This window comes from Girardinichthys multiradiatus, chromosome 3 (assembly GCF_021462225.1).
Source record: "Girardinichthys multiradiatus isolate DD_20200921_A chromosome 3, DD_fGirMul_XY1, whole genome shotgun sequence".
In the NCBI taxonomy this organism is placed as follows: domain Eukaryota; kingdom Metazoa; phylum Chordata; class Actinopteri; order Cyprinodontiformes; family Goodeidae; genus Girardinichthys; species Girardinichthys multiradiatus.
The window spans coordinates 16,398,766-16,416,590 of NC_061796.1; the positions used below are offsets into that span (position 1 = coordinate 16,398,766).

General features: G+C 41.4%; 1 protein-coding gene across 3 annotated transcripts in view; it reads right to left on the minus strand.

Annotated features, from left to right (window-relative positions):
- macf1b (microtubule actin crosslinking factor 1b) overlaps window positions 1-17,825 on the minus strand; it is a 43,765-nt gene that overhangs the window by 12,187 nt on the left and 13,753 nt on the right. Inside the window, exons 1-13 of one of the 3 annotated variants that reach the window (XM_047360480.1) lie at window positions 11,042-11,586; window positions 5,876-6,609; window positions 5,617-5,673; window positions 5,354-5,524; window positions 4,713-4,879; window positions 4,454-4,613; window positions 4,203-4,287; window positions 3,092-3,336; window positions 1,428-1,547; window positions 1,214-1,321; window positions 896-1,114; window positions 376-579; window positions 61-292 (exon numbers count right to left, since the gene is read on the minus strand). In XM_047360480.1, coding sequence (XP_047216436.1) covers window positions 61-292; window positions 376-579; window positions 896-1,114; window positions 1,214-1,321; window positions 1,428-1,547; window positions 3,092-3,336; window positions 4,203-4,287; window positions 4,454-4,613; window positions 4,713-4,879; window positions 5,354-5,524; window positions 5,617-5,673; window positions 5,876-6,529 — 2,422 coding nt within the window. In that variant the 5' untranslated portion in view covers window positions 6,530-6,609; window positions 11,042-11,586. Of the gene's footprint in view, window positions 1-60; window positions 293-375; window positions 580-895; window positions 1,115-1,213; window positions 1,322-1,427; window positions 1,548-3,091; window positions 3,337-4,202; window positions 4,288-4,453; window positions 4,614-4,712; window positions 4,880-5,353; window positions 5,525-5,616; window positions 5,674-5,875; window positions 6,610-10,817; window positions 10,959-11,041; window positions 11,587-17,825 lie in introns of those variants that run through there. The other 2 variants (XM_047360481.1, XM_047360482.1) reach the window with 2 other exon arrangements.

Genomic DNA, 17,825 nt, shown 5'->3' on the forward strand with positions numbered 1-17,825 from the left:
AAGGTATTAATTTGCAAAGTAAAAAGCATTGTGGCTTGTAATGTCTGACAAGAAAATTACCTGTGCCAATTGAATTGTCCCCTGCTGCATGAGTGTTTGCCAGCAGTTCGTCTGCCTGCCCTTTGACACTGTTGAGACCCAGCTCCAGCTTGGACAGCTCAATAAGGGTTTGCTTGTTGTCGTGGAGCTGTTCCTGGATCCTTGGTGTGAGACCTTGAAGAGATGTGGACGTCTGTCTGCGACTGCATAGGTGGTCAAGACTCTCTCTGATAAGGGTCATCCTGTCATTCAACTACAGGATTGAAAGCAGACAAGAAGTTGTGTTCTTGTGTGAAACTCATATAGTGTACTTGGTTAAACAGAAAACATTCTTACTTGTGTAAAGCGTGGTAAAGACTCGTCAAGGAGACTCGAGGTTTCTCTGACATTTTGTCTGATGGCTTTGTGTTGCTCCTCAGCCTTTGTTGCCTTTAGAGAGAACTCTTCACCCTGAACAGGGTTCAGTTCTGACAAGCGTTTAGCTAGAATGCACAAGCGTGCAATCAATGGTCGATGTTCTGCTATAGACTCTCTGAGACCCTTTGCAAAGCAAGAAAAAAAATGTTTGATAACAATGCAAAATACTTTTTTTGTTTCGTAGACAAAATATTTGGATTTCAATCTCTAAAATATGTAGAAAATTAGGGGGAAAACACATTTAGCCTTTTTTAATGGTGTACCTCACAGAACAAAACTACTATTATTGTACAACAGGGTAAAAGATATCCTGTCATTAAATAGATTACATTAATGAGCAATTTGGCTCACTTGGTCAAAAAAAAGTGTTGACAGACTCTGAAAGGTAAAAGAACTTCTTTGTTAACCAGGAGAATTCAGAGGGTCAAGTTTCTTCTACCTGTAAGAGGTCCTGTTGTTCCCTGAATGCTTCATAGCTAATTGTGGTCAGGGAGAGCTGGCCAATAAGCTTCTGAGTTTCTTCCAGCCAAGGAGAGACCTCAGAAAAGCCCTCGGAGAATTGGGCAAGAAGAGACTGGGCATGTTCGAGCTGCAGGACCACGTGCGCATTGGTGGCTGAGGTGGTGTTGCACTGTTCCTGTAGGGCTTCTAGTGGCATCTGAAGGGAGGCAATGTTGATCTATATTTTATAGCTAAACATTTATTTATTTAATACTGATCAAAAACATGGTGTCACGAAGTAAAGTAGCAGTTTTACCTGAAGATCCCCTGCTACTCCTTCGTCACTATAAGTCATCAAGATTTCAGCAATCTTGACCATCTTCTCAATATTGAATTTGTGTTGAAGGATCTCTACTGCTAAGATCTAAATCAAATTACATTTTCATTCTAAATGCATTTCTAAACAGTCTCAAAGTTCTGTAAACACAGTTTGACAAAGTGCATTTATTTCAAGAAGATATTGTTCTGACCTTCTGTTCGTTGAGTTGTTCTGCTATGACAGTGGGGTCCAGATTAATTATTTTAAGCTTTTCAAGATTGTGTGCTGTGTCTTTGAACCAAGCCATCTCCTTTACCACAGCCTTTTCCAACTGAAAAAAAATCAAACAGATGTCGGCATATCAATCACATCATCATCTTTAAAACAGCTCTTTTATAATTATTTCAAATCATACATAACACATAAAACATCACAAACATACACCTTACTAAAACCCATATAAAATTAGACATCAGAACCACTTTAAATTATTTTAGAAATGCTTAATCTTGGTTGATAAAGATAAACTTAACCACAAACTAATAACAACAATGTATGAATTAATATTCAGTAAACATTAAATACTATGGTTGCTAAAGGTACTTTTAAAACAACAAACTTGCATTAGCATTTCTAAATAGCACGTAATATGTTTACTAAATGTAGAAATACACAAGCGAAACTCGTTCTTTTAATTGCAGGGGGACCCTCCTTGAAAATATTCCCTGAAGTTATATCTCACTTAGAAGGTAAAAGCTTCTCATCATAAATGCTGAACAAATGCAAGTATACAAGAAGGTATCTGGTAAATATTCCCATATAAAGTTAAATTAATTATCAATTGGTCAGCACCAAACAATAAAGATAGCATTTTGAAACAGTGGGAACATATTTTACCTGAAGTAATGCTAGGCACCTTGTCATGCTATATTAGCTGAAGAGTGATTAGCACAGTTCCCACATGCATGCTCAAAGTTATATATTTTTTTAGCTTTTTCAGTTAAGTCAGAAATTTTAAATAATATGAGGTAAATTGTAAATACAAAAGCCAAGAAAAAAGTAAGTAAGTCATGAAAGTAATAAGATATTTGGTGGTACATTTCTTATTGCTTAAGCTGAAGCCAAATTGCAAGTATTTATTATATTGTTTCGCGAGCTGGTGAACTGATGCTAGCTTCTGAGGATTTAAATTCTATAGTGTTTAATGTGTAAAATGTGTGTTTCCAATTCTACGTTTTAAGTTGGCATTTTTTGCACAGCTTTATGCTAATATTATTTATTTGTCATGGTTTAACATTAAAGTCAAGTCGCTAGAAAAAATTATTGCTATAAGTCAATGGGACTGGCTGGCAAAACAGTGAGAAATTTAACTGTATAGCCATTCTAGCAGTGAGCAGCATATAGCCTGCTAACTGTGATTAGCCTACTACCCATTTATTATGTTCATTTACCATGTAAACAATGTAAACCAGCTACTGCAGGGGGTGCATTCTGTGTCTATCAGGAAGTAAAACTTTCACGATGTAAAACTTGAGCAAAAACAAATACATGGATCACCAAAATGACAGCCATAGGTGGATTCCCAGGTTAACCATATAAACAAGGTGATTTTTAAAAGGTTAAGCCATATAAATTTCTGGGCTTTACATCTTGAATTAGCATGCTGTCTTTTTTTCTTGTTTTTTTTTCATACAGCTTAAACTTTTCACAAAGTCTATAAACATGTAAGGTTTATTTAATTAAAAACATTATTTAATTGACAATGAATTTGTTTTGGTTTATGCTTTTGTGTACAGGGGACGGATCACAGGTGAGGTGTTCCTGTATTCAAAAACCTGGTACACAGTTTTATTTTAGCGCAGCAGGAAAACTTACCCTCTGTTTCTCAGCTGCACATAGTACTGCATCTCCTACATGGGTAGATGCTCCTGCAGCTCCCAACAGCTCCCTCTCGATGCGGCCCAGCCACAGGTGAAGGTCCTCCTGGCTTGAAGTGCAGCGGCTGGAGGCTTCTAGGGCCTGCTCCAACCTCTGCAGCACATCCATACTGCTCAGGTTTAGCACAGAGCAACGAATACGCAGAGCATCCATCTTCTCCTGTACCTGTTGGGCTTCCTCCACTGAAATGAGATTGAAATAACAAAACATAAAAAATGCATTGCCTAACTAATATTTATGGCCAAAATCAGTCGTTTTTAGAAACTAGAACTGCTTGGTATTTACTAGTTACAGACTATAGACACCCAGTTGCATGTTAAACAGCATATCAGCCAATCACATTGTGGCAACTTAATACATTTAGACATCTAGATAGGAACGGTTCTTAGCATAGTCCAGATAGATCATTGCCGGGCAGTGTTTTTCAACCCTGGTCCTCAAGGCACACTGCCCTATTTGTTTTGGATGTTTTCCTGCTTCAGCAGACCTAATTTCAATTTATGACTGATTAACGGGCTTTTGCTGAACTACAATCATCTGAATGAGTTGTGTTAAACCAAGGAAACTTCTAAAAACACGCAGGGCAGTGTGCCTTCTGGACAAGGGTTAAAAAAAAACTCTGGGCTAGAGCCCCAGTTGCCTAAGGGTGTGCTGCTGTAACAGCAGACAAAAAAAACATAAATTAAGAAAAAACAATAGAATTAAATAAATAATATAATCATTGTGCATCCCTGACAGGCACCCTTTTCTCATGCTCTATATTGAAGATAAAAATTCCATCCATCCATTTTCTATACCCGCTTCCTCAGTACAGGGTGCCCTAGACCGCTGGTATCTCTGGCGGTCAATGGGTGAGAGGCATGCACACACCCATTCACGCCTGAGGGTAATTAAGAGAGACCAGTTAACCTAACAGTCATGTTTATGGACTGTGGGAGGAGACCGGAGTACCAGGAGAGAACCCTCGCATGCATGGGGAGAACATGGAAACTCCCAAAAGACCCCCATTCTGCTAAATGATCTTGTCACACTATATTGTAAACATTACCTGAAACTGCGTCCATTAAAGCTTGACCAGACATCTTTACTTTCCCAAGTTCAGCCATTTGGACCTGAATCTCTTCAACAACAACCTAAAAAATAATGATCAATTACAAGATATTTAAGTTCATTATTTTACTGAAAACATATAATTGTGATGTTGTACATCTATTTAATGTCATTAGCCATAAATCTATGACCACTGACAGGTAAACAAATCACAGTGTTATGGCTAATGAGTGTGCATGCGTCACTGACTTTGGCCTTAGCTGTGGCATCCGACAGATGGGGCATCACTCTCTCTGCATTTCTCAGCTCGGCTAGCCTCTGTTCAACAGATATGAAGTCCTGCTGTAGGCTGTTTACTCCTTCCTGGAACTGCTGGGCTTTCGGTAGAATGAGCTCCAGACATTCCCTCCTAACAAAGGTTTGATAATTAATTAGTAAGGTTTGCACACACCTATGTAGCAAGGCTTGCTGGAAATGAAGTGACACATTAACACTAAAAATGTCTAACCTTTTTTCTGCCTCTAACTGTAGGGCCTCCCACTTCTGTTGAAGAGTGGCGAGCTTGACTTTTGCCTGCTCCCCCTCTTCTCCTGGGTGAGCCTCCACCACCCAAGGACCCTCGACCATCACAGAATCCATACTACGCCTTCGATCTGTCAGGAGGCGCAGCAGGAACTGTAAAAACCACAAAATATCTCCTGTCAAACAAAATTTCTTAATCAAAAATCAAAACTGAAATTACAATGTTATAATGCAGATGTCACTTTTGCACTTTGATGTCTACAAAGAGACAACAGGAGTTCCCTGCTATATTTGTTTTCTTTTCCTTTTTTTTTTTTTTACTTTCTTTCTATTAGATACAGGAAGACCTGTCTCATGTTTCAAGCATACATTGTCCTGCCCGGTTTCATCTCATCTAAAGAAGAAATCTTTCTCATAGCCCACAGACATGTTCACAAAGACTAACTGAAACTTATTGTTGCCTGGAACACTACCCCTTCACCACTAAACAGAGAAGAGGTTATTTCACAAAGGAAACCAAAGAATGTCATTTGCCATAACCTTGGTACCTTCCATACTTTAATCTTTCAATTTTATTCTGCCTGTTCTAGAATCTCATTTCTTGATGCAGTGCTATGGATGTCAAACCTTCTGTTCTTGAAGTTGTGCTTTCACCACTTTGACCTCTGAGGATGGAGGTTTCTGATTGGCTGTGAGCTCCTCTATCTCACTGACCCATGTAACCAAAGTTTCCAGGTTCTGAAAAAACGTTTCAGAATTTGTGGAAGCATCCCTGAGTGACAACTGAGTTTGAGTTCCCTAAAAGAGCATAAACAATTAAAGTTTAGGTAGGTTTTAAACCAAGTTACTGATGAGTTTAATTTCTGACAATCTAACAGTAAAAAACATACCCTCCACCTGTCCAAACTGGAATCTTGGTCTGCACTTGACTGTCCATCACTCTGCAGCTGCAAAATAAGGAGAGTATGTGATGTTTCAATGTATAAAAAGATGCTGCTGAAAAGCAATCACATTGTGACAAAGACAAATTATTGCTTTAAATACAGAGATGACGGTAAGAAATTAAGGCTAAAAGGATGATTATGAAAAAGAAAAGGTTAAAATGATGGACTGATGGGAATTGTCAAGTTTGAAAATCAATATTTCAACCTCAGAAAGCTCCACTGCTTCACCGTTCAGGACTCTAACGGTTCTGGTGACTATGGGGTTTCCTCCTTTATCTCCTACCGGATACTCTGTCACTTCCACAATCTCTGTCACAGTCGTCTCTGTCACCTCGGTAACTTCTGTCACCTCACGTGATGCAATGGTCTTCCAGGACCAGGGGCTTCCTTCTCTGGAGTCTCTCTTCTGGAAGCTGGCCCTCCTTTCTGCAGCAGTCATGTCCATGTGAGCAAGCGGAGACCTAGCAAACTCCGGAGGCAATGTCCTCCTTGTTAGCGTCCCATTTCGGGATGTTTTTATTGAAGACGGGCTGCTGTGCCAGGCATTTTCCAGGGTACTGCTACTTCTGATTGTTGAAGCAGGTGAGCTTTGGAGGGGTTTGTCTGAGATAGGTGTTTGAGCACCCTCCTCCCTCTTCTGGTAAAATCCTTGGGCATCATTTTCTTTTTCCACCTCTTTTTTCTTGTTTCCATTCTCTCTGGGTTTGTCCCTGAAATCCTCCTCTCTTTTTGCGCCATCTTGTTCAGGGGGTTGCCACTCTTTTCGGCGTTGGTAGCACTCCTTTAAGAAGCCTTCATCAGTCCTAACATGCTTAGATTTCTGACCCAGACAACTGGGCCTGCTGATGAGATTACCCATAATCCTTCAGCCCACAGGCTACTGAGGTAATAGGTGAAGTTAGGCCCCTTGGCCATTCAAGCAGATGATTCCTCAGCTACCTAAAATAAAACAAGGGGGCTCAGAATTGGTCATTCTGGACATACAATGCTTTGCAAAAGCATTACTACCCAATTAAACATTTTCACCATCAGTCATGTTACAATTTCCAACTCCAGTGTTTTTGTTGGGGTTTTATGTCAAATAAGACATTGGTTGATTATTGTGAAAGGAAAAGAACGCATGATTGTGATTTTGTTTTTTACAAGCAAGACTCTTAAATGTGTGGCATGCCTATATAATCACTCTCCCTGAGTCAATGCTTTGTGTACCATCTTTTGGTTCAATAAAATTTGCATTCAGTTAGGGTATGTCTTTGAACTTCTGGAGGCTGAACGTTTTGCATATTTTTTTCTATAATAGCTCAAGCTCCATCAAATTATATAGAAATCATTTGGGAATATCACTTAAAGGTATTGCCAACAATTCCCAATATTCTAGGACACAAAGGTGCTTTTATCTGAACAGTCCATTTTGGCTTTGCCTGTATGTTTAGGGTCATTGTCCTGCTGGAATGTAAACTTCCACCCTAGCCTTTAACAGGTTTTCTTTTAGGATTGTCATGTGTTTAGCTCCATCCACATGTCCTTCAACTCTGACCAGCTTTCCTGTCCCAGCCGAGAAAAGCGTGATCCATGCTTCACTGTAAGGAGAGTGTTTTCTGGGTAAAAGGCTATGTTATTTTTTTTCACCACACAGTTTTACAAGTAGGACAAAAGGTTACAGTTTACTCTGGTCTGCCACGAGTACCTTCTGCGACATGTTTGTGGTGTCCCCTATCTGTCTTTTGCCCAACTGGCTTCCTTTAAAAATATGTTTCTTCATCTCACTCTTCCATGAATAGTATGGTTAATGGACTGAACATATAATGCTCTTTTAATTATACTGACCCCTCAAACTGCTTTTATTATTCTAGAGCCACAATCACTCAGCCACATTCACAAACAAGCACACATTCATACACCAGTATGCACATTAGTAGGTAACTTGGGGTAAGTGCTTTACCGAGGGGCACATTGACATGTGGCAGGAGGAAGCTGGAATCCCTCCAACGATTTTTTTAATTGCAAGAAAACTACTCGTCCCATTGACCCACAGCCTCTTGGTTGCTTCTGTGATTGATGCACTTCCAATCTGGCCTTTCTGTCTAGGTGGACGGTCATGTCTTGGTGGGTTAACTCTAATCTATGGATATGTTAAGAGCTTGAAAGATTGTTTTATACCCTAACCTTGCTTTGTACTTTTCCAGAATGTTACACCTGACCTCCCAGGAGTGTTCCTCTTTCTACATGATGCTGTAAAACCCTCGCAGAACAGCTGCACTGGATTTTATTTCTGGATATTAGGTCAAAAAACAAAGGTACTCCAAACTCAGTCTTTTATTTTCAATTCAATTCAGTGTATTTATATAGTGCCAAATCCAAACAAATATTGTCTCATAACACGTTACAACCCCCACCTCCCCAAACACATTGGCCTACTTTGTGGTGGTCCATCATATAAAATGTAAAAGAAAATTGGTTCTCTGGCAACTTTTGCAATGTAATGTATATAAAGTACTTTTTTTAATGTAAATGCTGTTTTCTTTTTAAATCCGCAACTAATTGCCATTGTCCAGGCCTTTGGAAAACCTTTGCAGGACAACAATAATGTCTCATAGCATTCATGAAATAAAGTTTGGTCTTAACGCTGCACTTGTTTTAGCACTGAAAGACCAGAGAGAACTAAAAATGCTTTTTGGCCTTGATGTCTTATACCCATTTGTATTTACATACCACTGCCATGGCTTTCAGTTTGACACTCTCTGACCATTGTGGTCCCTAATATTTTTGTAGTTGCTCTTAAGGTATTTGAGCATTTCTCAGCACTGTGGTGTGTGGTAAAATCTGTGGCTTGTCATTCTCTCCGCTAACTTGGCAGGCACTTTCTCATGCCGTTGTCATACAACTGACCACGCTCATGGCCATTCAGTAGTCATCTGTTCACATCACATTTTGGCCCTACTCAGCCCTGATGGGAACCGCTGGTGAGCAGAGACCAAGGAAGCCACTACCAGGCCATAAACGGCAGTATTGGAAACAGTTGCAAAACAGGCTAAGTGAAGGAGAGCTGGCCAAAGTAGAGCCTATGGAAAAGGGGCATTATTTAGTAGCCTGGGACTACTTTGTGTCATTTGCTAATTTCTTTGCTAAAGCTATGCGAATAAAGACCTGTGGGGTCCCTCAAGTGTCTGTTCCTCAGGTTTTCAGGAACATCCAGAGCTGACCAAAATCTTCTCCTAGTTTAGTTTAGGGAGTACTACAACATCTCCTACCTTACCTATGCTGATGACTTACATTTTTATATTTATGTCTCCCCATATATTCAGAGTCCCTGACTATAACTTACAGTCACTGAGTTATTGTGTCTAGAACATAGATAAGTGGATGGTTATTATTTCACTTAGAAAAGACTAAAGTCATTGTTTTTGCTCCCAAAAAATGCAAGGTAAGGTCAATGAGGCTAAAGAATGAGAGCATGTAAAAAACGTAAGTGCTGTTATGAACTGAGACCTAAATTCGAACAAGGCTTTATTTCTACTGTTATTCTTTGAATCTATTGCTTGTTTTTACTGTAGTTTTTATTTTTTATTTTAGCTCTGTTTCTTTATTTTTCTGTAAAGCAATTTGATTCCTTGTTTATGAATGGTGCCAAACAAATAAGTGTGCCCTGCTTGCATTGCATGTTTGATATGCAGTACTATTATACCTGACAACAAAGAAATTATGCTGACACTTACTAAGAAAGCATCTAACCTAATGTTTAAGCCTAATTGTTTTTAAAAATGTAAACACATTAAAATGTATTTCGAAAGGCGAGAATTTAAAGATGACCTACTTTGATATGATGACTTGATGTGCATTAGTAATTGCCTGCATTATGCCTGTCTCTGCTGAGCAGATGATGCTGTCCTGGGGTCCAGAGGGGAGGAACAGAGTCGGATCAGAGTGGTGCCCAGACAAAGCCTCAGCCTCAAGATCAATGATTACTTAGTTAGCTCAGATCCCTACCCAGCAGTCTCTTGAGGAGAGCAGTGTATCTGAGGCTGTGTCCTCCAATTTGACATAAAGGGTGTGTAGTTTCTGATTACCACACCATGCATGTGTGGTCTTCTGCTAAATTACTAATTTTACTCTATGGTGATCACACAATATGAAGATGTGTTAAAACATTTTAATTATGTGAGTAACACTGGGATGTTATTAAAACTATACCCATGTACTGTATTGTCCACCAAACTGTACATTGTGAAACAGAAAGGGCTATAGAGATGCTAAAAGGAAGGTAGGAGCTATTTTTGGGCAATCGCAATAAGGAATATTCATTAACAGTACTATGACCTACATTTGTCTATATCAATGATAACTTGACACACTCCCTCATTAAGCCTCAAGTCTGATTCTGAAATGTTTCTCACTTTGCAAATAATAATGTTAGAAAGATGAAGAAGGAAACAGACAACCATTCAATAGTATCACTATATAGTAAATGGCCAAACCATTCCATCACTTTACCTATTGTAAAATGGCTCTTAAACCTAACCAGGGCTATCTACGCTTTCAGCTGTGATTTATGACTGCAGTCCATTTCGGAATTAATGAGGATGAAGCCATATCACAAGACCTCCGCAAAGTGTACCTATGTCAATTACCAATTTGAAAATAATGTAAGTTGTAAATGTAAATTGAATAAACTGTATTTCTCCTAAAATACATATAGGGCAAAAAGATATAAATGGGACCCTATGTCATACCTAATATCTTAGATGTTTTCTAATTTAGCCATTCTGATGGTTCAAAACCATATATGGTTGCATTTATAATAAGCACCAGAAAAACGATCATTGATTATGACAGTAGAAAGCCCCATTATTTTGTCTCACAGCTGGTTGTTGGTTTCTCTTAAGGGAGGTCTTGAAGTAGTAATCACTGGAGTGGTCCCTAATGAAAGATGGCAGCTGTACATTTACCCATGAGACTCATAACATTAAAGGTGAATATACAGTCAGATGTTCCATTCAAACGGCACAGTAAAAATTGTGTGTCATATCTTCTAAATAAAATACATTTTTGCAGGTTTCTTGGCAAAATGAAAACTGGAAGGAACAATACTTAATGACAAAACAGAATTGTTTATACAAACTGTTGAATCTTAAGCAACAAATACTCACATTATGATGATCCATTCCAACATATGGAGTTACTGCTGGAATATCTTTGTCTTCAGATAAAAATTTGTTATGCAGCTAAAATAAATGTTAAAGTGAAGCCATCTATCAGAATAGACTTAATTTCCTTAGAATAACTGACCAATATGGCCTGATCTCTCACTGGGCCAGTCTCGGGTACATTTTGGCAGTTTTGGCGGTTAGAAACCCACGTGAATTACACTTACCCTAAAGCAGAGCAGAACCCAATGGTATGAGTCAAGGAATCCGGCTAGCTTTCAGTCACCGTTCAAAAGGGTGAGAAAGAAAAAACAAACGTCTTTGTTTGAGCATCCTTTGAACAGCCTCCATCATCCCAAACTGAAGCTTCCTCAAACACGTACACATGCATGCTCCCTCCAGTACACAAACAGGCAGGTCCACTCATTAAACAATGCTCACATACAAACACACTTTCTAAACACACTCACACATGCCCTGATAACTCATGCTTTTCCGTTGCCCACAGTCACAGACAAACAATGTCCTCTTCTCCCCTCTCCGTGCACCCCTCCCGTCTCTTCACTTCCCTTCACTTCACTCCTCTCCCTTTCTTCTTTGTTGTGGGAGCTGTGATAGAGGAATTCCTTCCCTGTTAGAGCCGCCTCTGGGATAGGGCACCCAGATAAAGACAATGTATTCCAACGGCTCAGCTGAACTCCCACAGCTCCTGGCCAAAAGTAGTTTTTACAAAGAGGTTAGATTGTACCCGTTGTCACAATGGTTGCATTCTCACCAAGAGCTGCTGCTCAGGTTGCTCTTGCACCAGGCGGCTGGGCGGCAAAGTGCCCTCTTTACCATCCTCAGGCTTTTTTCTCCCAAACTCTCCCCCCCTTCCCACCCAACAAAGCCCCTCCTCTGTGTCTGACCAAGGCTCAGAAACTCCATGCTGCTTTTGCTTGAAAAATAGGGGGGGGGGGGGGGTGAAAAAGGAGAGTTTTCTAAAGATCCCCGGGCCACCCTCAAAACATTCACATGTTAAGTGACAGCTGCTTCAGCCCTTTACCTCTCTGGATGGCGAATGAGAGAAGTGCAGGCTAAAGAAGGGACCCACACCCACCCTGCAATCCACCCAGTCATGAATTCACCCCGCCTGCCACCTTGTAGTCCTAGATTCCCCGTTCAAAGCCAGTTCAGCAGCAAGTCTCCACAGCAGCAACTAACAACAACTAATTACTGTAAAACATCTCAGATTACTTTTCAACTCACTTCCAGCCATTGCAACCGAAGCCTTTAAAAAAAAAAGCTGGAAGCTTGCGCCAAATAGAGAGAAAGAGACAACAATTCAGTTGGCATAACCAAAGGAAAGACCCCTGCGGGGAAACTCTATTATGCTCAGTTAAAGTAGTAACAATATTTGCCTTATAAATGTCATACACTAAAAAGATTGTTTTAAAAAACCATAACATCACAACTTTTCACATTTGTATCAATTCCTTTTCATTCTTCTTTATTAAAAATATATAGCAATCAAAAGAAATATCTCTGTTGGTGTTCGCTGTGCTCAGTACTACAATATAAACATGCACACAGATGACTTGTTTTATCTTCTTTATGCCTTCCTCTGTCTTTCTCCAGTCAACCATTTAATTCACCTATTGACAGATCCACCAACTCCGTGCATTCAAACAATGCACACTTTTTTGTCTGTCCATAAAACATGCACCAGCATGCAGAACCCAATCTTCTTTTATATAAACTTTCACAAGCTGCATTTTCTGTCCTACAGTTTTTGGTTTTAGATGTTATTTTTTGCAGAACCTGCCTTCCTGCTTGCATTCCTGCATGTATGTCTATATATCAAGTCATGTAATGCACAATCAATACCACTTGCTCAAACGTAAAGTGCCCACTGTGTTACATGTAAATGGAAATGTGTTTCAGCCAGTCAATGCAAACTTGTTTTTTTCAGCTAGAGATGAACGTAGAGGCCTAATTTATGCGGTGTGGGACACACAATCAGTGCAGCTCTGTTAACATATAATCTCCTGCAACATACTACTGCTTCAACAAGAATGAAACTGTTTGCTCCAATGAACACAGCATTTTTATCACTTTGATAGGAGGCTGATTAATTTATTTTGCAACTTAAAAAAGTGTATTGTCCTGTTACCAGCTGTAAGGCTATGAGAATATTGGCCATTTGGCCAAATACTGCCTATTTGAAAAATAAGAAGATATCAAGCAGGTTGCTATTTTCTATGTCAGCCTGAAGGGCACAGGGTACCGAAAGATATTGGGCTTCCGTTGGTCAGCAGAAAAAAAGCAGGAAGAAGAGGACGAAGATATGTCAGAAAGAGAAGAGTAAAGGCAAGAGTCTACTGAGAGTAGGGACTTTGAATGTTGGGACTGTGACAGGAAAAGCTAGAGAGTTGGCTGGCAGGATGAAGAGGAAGAAGGTGGATATACTGTGCAGGAGACCAGGTGGAAAGGTAGTAAGACCAGATGCTTAAGGGGCAGGGTTCAAGCTATTCCATCACGGGGTGGATTGGAGCAATAGTGTTAGGAGTTATCTTGAAAGAGGACTTTGTCAGGAATTTTCTGGAGGTGAAAAGAGTGTCAGATAGGGTGATGAGTGATGAGGGTTAGGGTTAAGATTTTGTTAGTGGTTATGCTCCACAGGTAGGATGTAATGCCCCTTTTCCACTGGCTCATTTTATTTATTTATTTTCAGCAGAGTAGTGCTCAGAATTATTGTCCGAGTGCCAAGAAAAAGCCCAACAAATTTGCTTTCACAAGTTTGCATGCATTATAGCTCTGCTTTAAAGCTCTGCTTGATATTTATAGAAATATACAAGAAACTTTCTTAGAAACTGCTTTGGGATTATTTCAATTGTTACGGACATGGAGACGGAAATGAAAAGGAAAAAATAAGAAGCAAAAAAAAGATAGAGGTGGGGCAAAAAGGAAAATAGGGAGAGAAGAATAAAATAATGGAGGAGTGAGGGAGGATGAAGAGATTACAAGATAACACCCTGCTTGCTTCTGCACCCACTGAAACATTCATATTAACGGTACTTATGAATGCAAGATGTATTTAGTGGTAAATGTGGCTCAATATAGAACATTTGTGTATTTGTTAACAACTGAATCTAAACCCCTGTGGGTCTGAGTGTGAGCATGCATGTGTATACAATGTTTCTCCATAAAAATATGCAATAGTAAGTGTTAGAAGCCACAGACTTGCACTCCTGGACCTGGAACAGATACGTAGGAGATCAGAGCCAGAGACATTTAAAGGATCCCCAGAGCACAGGAACCCCAGGAGAACCATCGCTGGGACTACCACAACCAGGCCATAGAAGAGCAGGGGAGAGTCCCAGGGGAACCACCCAGCAGCCACAGGGCAGAAACCCCAGGGAGCTGCAGCGACGAGCCCATAGGCCCCACCAACAGCCGTCTACGCCCGAGCAGATCCAGCCATGGACCCTGACATATCACTCCCCAAGCAAAGGCCCAACAGAGCCCAGGGGTCCAGGGGCCCTGGCAGGCGGCCACCGGAAGTGAGCCGGCACACACCAAAAATCACCCAGCCCCGGACACAGAAAAGTACGCCAGCGGGCAGAGACACCAACCACTGGCAGGTAGTGTGGCAGGGAGGAATAAGCCCCCACATTTGATGGAGGGCCTAACTACTCCAGGAGAGGGACAGTCCAAGAACTAACCTGACACAAAAAACAGGCACACAGTCACAATCACACATTCCCACCAGATGCATACACATAAGAACACTCACACCCACACACCCAATGTAAAAACAGACAACAATGGACATAGTACACTCAGTCACAGTCCCCATAATACTCTATACTCCCAGGTCCAGGTGCTGATACCCCATAGGGGCAACTAGACCCCAGACCCAGGAGGTGGAACCCTTTCCACCGGGGGTGGAGACAGGCAGACCGCCCCAGCACCAGCCAAGACTAATGCTGGCACCACCCAAACCCAATCTACCCCGGGTCGGGACCCAACCCCCCGCCCTGACCCCAGTCCCCAACAACCCCACGTTCTCATCCAGAGAGGTGACCATGTACAAAAGAGCAATCTACATGGTCCAAACTAGCCCACCAACCAGAGTTGCACAGGATAAAACAGTCCCAACCCCCCAATGAATTCTGATCTCAACGCCACAGGGCCACCCCCAACCAGGACACAGATATCGAACACATGCTCCCGAACCCAAATGCCATGAGTCCCCTCCGCACAGGCCAACAGGTAAGCTTAATCCCTGAAAAGCCGACGAAGCCACATCCACACAGCGCAAACTCCACACACAGCCCCACTCCAAGCACCCCCGCCGCATCCGCCCCCCACCACACAATGTGCCTCAACGGCTCCGCTCCATTCGATTTCGCTGTACTCGGAATGGTATCAGTTGTGTTTCCACTGACCCGCCGACAGCTGAAGCTATGGTGACTGAAGCGCCACCCCCAGAATCAGCGGACTCGTCCTCCCGTTTGGTCCGATGAAAGCAGTCTGATTATGGGCAACTGCTCTCTGCCTGCTCCTTCCTCCTGCAGACACTGGTTCCCCTAAGAGCCGTCAAAAATGTCCGAACCAAACACATTGTTTCATGGTGGTATTGTTTTGTGTGTTTTGGGGGAAATGTTTGTGCCTCTGAACAGCCGATTTTATATGTGATCAGTTGATTTAGGATGTTATTAAATAAGAAAGCTGATGTCCTTTACTTTTCTGTCAGCCTTCAGGCATGGTTTATGATCTGTAAATGGTAAAATTACATCTACGACCTGTTCCAGCCACTGTGGTCCTTAATATTATTGTAGTTGCTCTTCAGTTTTATTAACTTTTCCCCGCACCGTCTCAACAAACACCTTCTCATTTCTCCTCCTCCAGCGGCCAATCAGTGAACAGCATACCTGTTCACGTCACATGTAGTCCCTAGTCAGCCCTGATCGTACCTGCTCAGGACCAGGGACCAAAAAAGTAGGTACCAGTACAGAAAAAAACAGTAATGGAAACGCTTGCAAATCGAGCCAAGTGGTGTCGAGAAGGGCCAAATCGAGCCAGTGGAAAGGGGGCATTACATTCTACCTGTGGGGCATAACCACTAACAAAATCGTAACCCTCACCCTAACCTTCAGACTCATCACCCTATCTGACACTCTTTTCACCTCCAGGACATTACTGACAAACTCCTCTTTCAAGATAAATCCTATACTATTGCTCTTCCCACCCACACCATGATAGAATGCTTGAACCCTGCTCCTAAGCCTCTGATCTTGCTACCTTTCCACCTGGTCTGAACAGTATGTCCACCTTCTTCCTCTTCATCATGCCAGCCAACTCTCTAGCTTTTAGATGAGAGTTGAGTTAAGTTAGATGAGAAGCAGAAATTGTGGAGCGAATTCGATGAAAGAATGTAGAATATTCCCAGAGGTGAGAGACTGGTGATTGGTGCAGAGAACAGAGGTGATGAGGACATAATGGGCAGGTTTGGTATGCAAAGAGTACGGAAAAGGGCTGTACTTTCTTCTAGAAAAGGTAGGAGAACATTGGTGACTTACATCCTGTGTAGATGATGTAATCTGAAGTGTGTGTAAAATGACTCTGATGGTGAGGAAGATGATGAGGACAAAGGCAGAGCAGAAGACAAAGTGGTGGAAGTTGAAAAAGGAAGAAAGTTGTGTGGCTTTCAGGAAGAAGTTGAGACAGGCTTTTGGTGGCCAGGGGCTGCTTCCAGGTGACTGTAACTATAGCTAATGCTATTCAGGAGACAGGTAGGAGAGTACTTGGAATGTCTTCTGAAAAGGAAGTTAAAAGGAGACTTGGTGGTGGAATAACTAAGCACAGGAGTGTTTGAGAAAGTGATCAGCTAAGAAGAAGTGGGACACTGTGAGGACTGAAGAGATTTGCCAGGAATAAAGGGAGACTCAGCGTAAAGTGAAGCTAGAGGTAGCCAAACAAAGAGCATATAGTGACTTGTATGATAGGTTGGAGAGTAAGGAGGGAGAGAAGAATTTATACAGGTTGGCGAGGCAGAGAGACAAAGATGGGAAGGATGTTCAGCAGGTTAGGGTGATTAAGGGTTGAGATGGAAATGTACTGACAGATGCAACAGGAAGTACCGAGAAAGTCAGAAGGAGCTGCATTGTGTTTTTGTAAATTTAGAGAAAGCATATGACAGGGTGCCGAGAGAGGAGCTGTGGTTTTGCATGAGGAAGCCCGGAGTAGCAGAGAAGTATGACAAGGAGAACAAGTATGACAGCTGTAAGACAATGGTAAGGTGTGCTATAAGTGTGACAGAGAAGTTCAAGTAGTGAGTGGAAGTGGAATTGCAAACTGCATCAAGGATCGGCTCTAAACCTCTTCTTGTTTGCTGTGGTAATGGACAGGTTGATAGATGAGGTTAGACAGGAATCCCCATGAACTATGATGTTTGAAGATGACATTGTGATCTGCGGAGAGAGTGGGGAACAGGTGGAGGACAATCTAGAGAGATGGAGGTTTGCCCTGAAAAGGAGAGGAATGAAGGTTAGCTGGAGCAAGACATGTGTGAACGAGAGGGACCCAAGTGGAGGATTTTAGGTACTTAGGGTCAATAGTCCAAAACAACGGTGAGTGTGGAACAGAGGTGAAGAAACATTTCCATGCAGGTTGGAATGGGTAGAGAAAAGTGTCAGTTGTGTTGTGTGATGGAAGTGAGAATGAAAAGGAATGAAAGGAAAGGTGTAAAAGATGGTGGTTAGACCAGGGATATTGTATGGTTTAGAGATAGTGGTACTGAGAATAAGACATGAGAGACAAAGATGGATTGGGTCAGGAATGAGTACATCAGAGGTACAATACATGTTAGATGTGTTGAAGATAAAGCCAGACTGAGACACATAAAAAGAAGTGATAGTGAGATAGTGGTATGATTATTTTTGCAAGGTGTATCAATGAAAATATAAAAACCTTTAGCAATAAATTTAGATGAGTTCTAAAAGATGCAGGCACCCATTCAATTGAGTT